This window comes from Cebus imitator, unplaced genomic scaffold (genome assembly GCF_001604975.1).
Source record: "Cebus imitator isolate Cc_AM_T3 unplaced genomic scaffold, Cebus_imitator-1.0 Scaffold193, whole genome shotgun sequence".
Taxonomy (NCBI): domain Eukaryota; kingdom Metazoa; phylum Chordata; class Mammalia; order Primates; family Cebidae; genus Cebus; species Cebus imitator.
In genome coordinates this window covers 2577055-2582639 of record NW_016107508.1, presented here as the reverse complement: position 1 = coordinate 2582639, position 5585 = coordinate 2577055, and the positions used below count along the sequence as shown (strand labels likewise).

Sequence of the window (5585 nt, the reverse complement as noted above, 5' to 3'; positions counted from 1 at the left end):
TGATCCTGGCTCACTGCAGCCTCTGCCCCCTGGGTTCAAGCGATTCTCCTGCCTCAGACTCCTGAGTAGCTGGGACTACAGGCATGTGCCACCACACCCAGCTAATTTTGGTTTCTTTAGTAGAAACAGGGTTTTGCTATGTTGGCCAGGCTGGTCTTGAACTCCTGACCTCAGGTGATCAGCCTGCCTCAGCCTCCCAAAGTGCTGGGATTACAGGTGTAAGCCACCATGCCTGGTGAGTTATGAGTTTTTTGAAATATGCAAATCATTACAGTTGATTTAGAAAGTTTTTTAAATGCCAGTATACAGTCAGTTCTCATTCATAGCTTTTATATTTGTCAACTTACCTAAGTCACCAAAATTTATTTATATCCCCAGAATCAGTACTCGTGGTACTTTCACAGTCATTCCTGGACATGCACAGAGTAGCCAAAAGCTTGGTCTCTCAAAAAGCACATTTGGCTGAATTGTAGCAAGACAGAGACACTCTGCCTTTTTGCTTCAGATCTCCTGCTATAATCAAGTGTCCTTTCCACAGTCTACCAAGTGCCATATTTTTTACATTTTTATGTTTTTGTGATCTCACTGTTTAAGATGGCTCCCAGGTATAGTACTGAAGTGCTGTGTAGTGTTCCTGAGAACAGGAGGGCTGTGGTGTACCTTACAGAGAAAATACATGTGTTAGATAAACTTCATTCAAGCCTGAGTTATAGTACTGTTGATTATGAGGTTAGTGTTGCTGAAGCAGCCGCGTACATTAAATAAAGTGTCTTTAAACAGAAACACATAAAACAAAGACCTGTCAGCCATGCGTGGTGGCTCATGCCTGTAATCCTAGCACTTTGGGAGGCCAAGGCAGGTGGATCACCTGAGGTCAGGAGTTCGAGACCGGCTTTGCCAACATGGTGAAACCCCGTCCCTATAAAAAACACAAAAATTAGCCGGGCATGGTGACAGGTACCTGTAATCCCAGCTACTCAGGAGGCTGAGGCAGGAGAATTGCTTGAACCCAGGAGGCGAAGGTTGCAATGAGCCGAGATCACAACACTGCACTCTACCTTGGGCAACGTAACAAGACTTCGTCTTAAAAAAATAAAATAAAATAAAGGTAGTTTCCAAACCAGGTTAGAGTGGAAGGTTCTCCTGCAGGGATAAGAAGGAAATTAAGTAAACTAGGCCATAGCTTTGTTTCAGTCAGTTTTATATATAAGGGTTTTATATATAAGGATTCTACACTTACCTGTCACATATTTGGGGGTTTCACGTAGGATTTTTATATGAAAACAGGGTGCCACTACTTTAAGAAAAATATTTTGAAAAGCAAAATTCCTTAAATAAGTATGAAGCTAAATCATAGCTAGGCAAAGGAAAAAAAAGAACTCTTTTCTACACAGTTAACAACAGTTTTATTCCGAGTTAATACAGAAAAATCTTAGCTTCTCAGAAACAATCAGTTCTCTCTCTCTCTCTCTCTTTCTCTTTTTGTCACACACACACACACACACACACACACACGCACACGATTTAAGGAAGGTAACAGTTTTCCTATAGAATATTTGAAAAAAAAATCCAGCATTTATATTCATTAATAATAAAGATTTTATTCTGTGTTAATTTTCTTAAGAAAAAAAAATTACAGGCCCCTAGATTAAAGACATGATTAAAGATTTCCAAAATTAATGTAATTTTTCTTCTCACCTCAATATTATAAGCATACATGCATTTCAGATTGTCTTTCACTAATGCCCCGTGACGAAAACATTCTCTGCTCTGGACAATGGACATATATTACATGTCAAAGATCAGAGCGTCTACTTGTATGCAGGAACATTCCCATATTGTAGAAATTTAGGAGATTTTCATAAGAATCTTAAAACTAAATAAAGAACGTTAGGCTTTGCTGCCTCAAACACCAAGTGATTAACATGTTGTTAAATTGCTGTTACACGTATGTAGGCTAATGAACATACTGATAACCTACAGTAACCAGAAATAGCATATGCCCTGCAGTGACCTTCTAATACTAAAAACTGGTCACAAAAGTGAGAAAGCTTTTTAAAAGCCCCTGATAAAACTAGATTTTAATAGATTGTCATCTTTTCTCTTTGAGTATGTCTACAGAAAGGAATCCTTTATTCTTTACTGTAGAGCAGTGATAAAAGAATGTTATTGTATCGTTGATACCATGCTTTTCCTTTATCCAAGAACATTCCTATTAAACAAACATCTTATGACAGAAAAATAATTGATTTATAACCCTTTTTAAAGCAGAGGCACATAAGTCTATTGAGTGGTCCTGTGAGTGTATGTACTAGAGAACAAAGCAAACCTCTCTTCAGAACATTTGGATTTGGTTGGAAACTTTTCATTTTCTGTCTCGTAGAGCCAAACTTACTGAGTGGCACTGCCCATAGTGTGAACAAAAGAGGTGTAAAAAGACGAGACCTGGACATGGAAGAGCTCAGAGAGATCCTTTCTTCTCTCTTACCTTTCGTGCGAATTGAACACATCTTACCTATAAACAGTGAAGTCTTAAGTGATGCAGTAAGTGTTTTTCTCCATGTATTCCTTTCATGAAAAGAAAAATGCCAGGCGTATGTTTTTATTCATTGTAAATAATTTCTCCTACTAATAGAGTATTGTGAAGCTGTAAATTCTGTGAGGACAGAGACAGATGTCTATTGTGTGGAATGTGTCCCCAGTGCAGTTTGTACATAGTATAAATGTCTGTTACACAGTAAGTTCAAATGTTTGCTGAATGAGAGTTGAGTGGGTACATCAGTCTTACTCGTGCAAGAGCATTCTTTCTAGCGGAGTTAATACAGTAATTTAAGTGTAGATCAAGTAGACCGTTATTCAGAAAGGAAACGGTAGAAACTGCCTTTGGAGACTCTTCAAGAACAGCAGTGAATTGGAGAGCAGTGGAGTGGAGGGATTGGTTCAATATAAAAAGAATGAATGGACCTGAAAATTATAGAGCTGATCTTGTTACTTTCATAACTTTTTAAACAGTGAATTTTTTTTTTTAATTAATAGAATTGGCTGGGCACAGTAGCTCATGCCTGTAATCCTAGCACTTTGGGAGGCCAAGGCTGGCGGATCACCTGAGGTCAGGAGTTTGAGACCTGGCCAACACAGTGAAGCCCCATCTCTGCTAAACATACAAAAAGTAGCTGGGCATGGTGGCGGGCGCCTGTAATTCCAGCTACTCAGGAGGCTGAGGTGGGAGAATCGCATGAACCTGGGAGATGGAGATTGCAGTCAGCTAAGATTGCACTACTGCACTCCAGCCTGACTCCATCTTTAAAAAAAAAAAAAAAAAAATTGATAGAATTGCTTAAATTCATGGATGGGAAAAATAAATAATACTAGGTCTTCACCCATTGACTTATAAACTTAATGTAGTGCTTATAAACATCATAATAGTTTTTATTTTTAACTGTACAGGAACATTATAAAAGTCATCTGGAAAAAGAACTGATAAGAAATTTTTTAAACTTCTTTTAAAAGGACATAAGGGCCAGGCATGGTGGCTCACGCCTTAATCCCAAAACTTTGGGAGGCTGAGGCGAGCAGATTACGAGGTCAAGAGACCAAGACCATCCAGGCCAACATGGTGAAACCCCGTCTCTACTAAAAATGCAAAAGTTAGCTGGGTGTGGTGGTGTGTGCCTGTAGTCCCAGCTACTCAGGAGGCTGAGGCAGGAGAATCACCACTCAAGAGGAGGTTGCAGCGAGCCGAGGTTGCTCCTCTGCACTCTAACCTGACGACAGAGCAAGACTCTGTCTCTAAATAAATAAATAAATAAATGACATAAGAAGGGATAACTTCTAAAACGTAAAACGTTTTAAATGCTAATATTTTATCAATATGCTAATATTTTATCTGTGATGCTAACATAGGAGACAAAATTGTCAAGAAAAAGTCTTAGTAAATATAAGAATTAAACAGGATGGGCACAGTGGTTCATGTTTGTAATCCCAGCATTCTAGGAGGCCAAAGCGGACAGATCACCTTAGCCCAGGAGTTCAGCATTGGCCTGAGCAACATGGCAAGACCACATCACTACAAAAAAATGTTAAAGAATTTAGCTGGGTGTGGTGGTATGTGCCTGTAGTCCCATCTACTTGGGAGTCTGGGTAGGAGGATCACTTGAGCATGGGAGATCAAGGCTGCAGTGAGCCATAACCAGGCAACAGAGTGAGACTCTGTCTCAAGGAACAAAAAGAAAAAAACCAGAAAATATAATGATAAACTATCACAGATCAATGTGGTGCTAGATTAACTGATATTAACTGATTACCAGAAGAAGAAATTCATTGAAAGTTAAACCATTATTTCACTGGCACACAAACTTAATCCTTGTTGGAATGAAAAATTAAATACTAAATTGAAACATGGAAGAACTAGAAGAAAACAATATTGTTTTCAAGAAATATTTATGGGCCACTCTGGGCATACTGCCTATGGGGTAGCCCTGCTCCATAGGGAGCAGCAATAAAAATAAATAAAATTAAAACTTAGGCCAGGCATGGTGGCTCATGCCAGTAATCCTAGCACTTTGGGAGGCCAAGGCGGTTGGCTCACAAGTTTAGGAGATTGAGACCATCTTGGCTAACAGAGTGAAACCCAGTCTGTACTAAAAATACAAAAAATTAGCCGGGTGTGGTGGCATGCACCTGTAGTTCCGGCTACTCGGGAGGCTGAGGCAGGAGAATCACTTGAACGCGGGAGACGGAGGTTGCAGTGAGCTAAGATTGCACCACTGTACTCCAGCCTGGGCAGTAGAGCAAGACTCTGTCTCAATAATAATAATAATAATATTTTATAAAAGAAATACTTGTGAACTCTCATTAGAAAAGAAGGTTCAGCCTCACTAATTGCACACACACCCACGAAAGCAAAATAAAATAGTAAGTTATTTTTTCACCTATTAAGGTAGTAGTTATGGTACCACGACACAACGGAATATTTTGCTACCTTGAGCAGTTGTTATAAAGACTATATAGTGGCCAGGCGTGGTGGCTAACACCTGTAATCCCAGGACTTTGGGAGTCCGAGGCAGATGGATCACTTGAGGTCAAGAGTTCAAGACCAGCCTAGCCAACATGGTGAAACCCCATCTCTACTAAAAAATACAAATATTAGCCAGGCATGGTGGTGCACACGGTTAATCCCAGCTACTCGGGAGGCTGAGGCGTGAGAATCTCTTGAACCCAGAGGCAAGCCAAGATTGTGCCACTGCACTCCAGCCTGGGTGACAGAGCAAGACTCTATCAAAAAAAAAAGACAAGCCAGCCACGGTGGCTCATGCCTGTAATCCCAGCACTTTGGGAGGTGGAGGCGGGCAGATCACCTGAGATCAGGAGTTCAAGACCAGCCTGGTCAACATGGTGAAACCCCATCTCTACTAAAAAATACAAAAAATTAGCCGGGCATGGTGGCACGCACCTATAATCCCAGCTGCTCCGTGGGGCTGAGGCAGGAGAATCGCTTGAACCTAGGAGGTGGAGGTTGTGGTGAGCAGAGATTGTGTTATTGCACTCCAGCCTGGGAAACAAAAGTGAAACTCCATCTCAAAAAA

The 5585-nt window shown here is 40.5% G+C and overlaps 1 protein-coding gene across 1 annotated transcript in view; it reads left to right on the top strand.

The window, feature by feature from the left end:
• BTBD7 (BTB domain containing 7) overlaps positions 1-5585 on the top strand; it is a 63705-nt gene that overhangs the window by 40417 nt on the left and 17703 nt on the right. The window contains exon 4 of the mRNA XM_017546981.2: positions 2384-2544. Within this exon, the coding sequence (XP_017402470.1) occupies positions 2384-2544 (161 nt within the window). The remainder of the gene's footprint in view (positions 1-2383; positions 2545-5585) is intronic.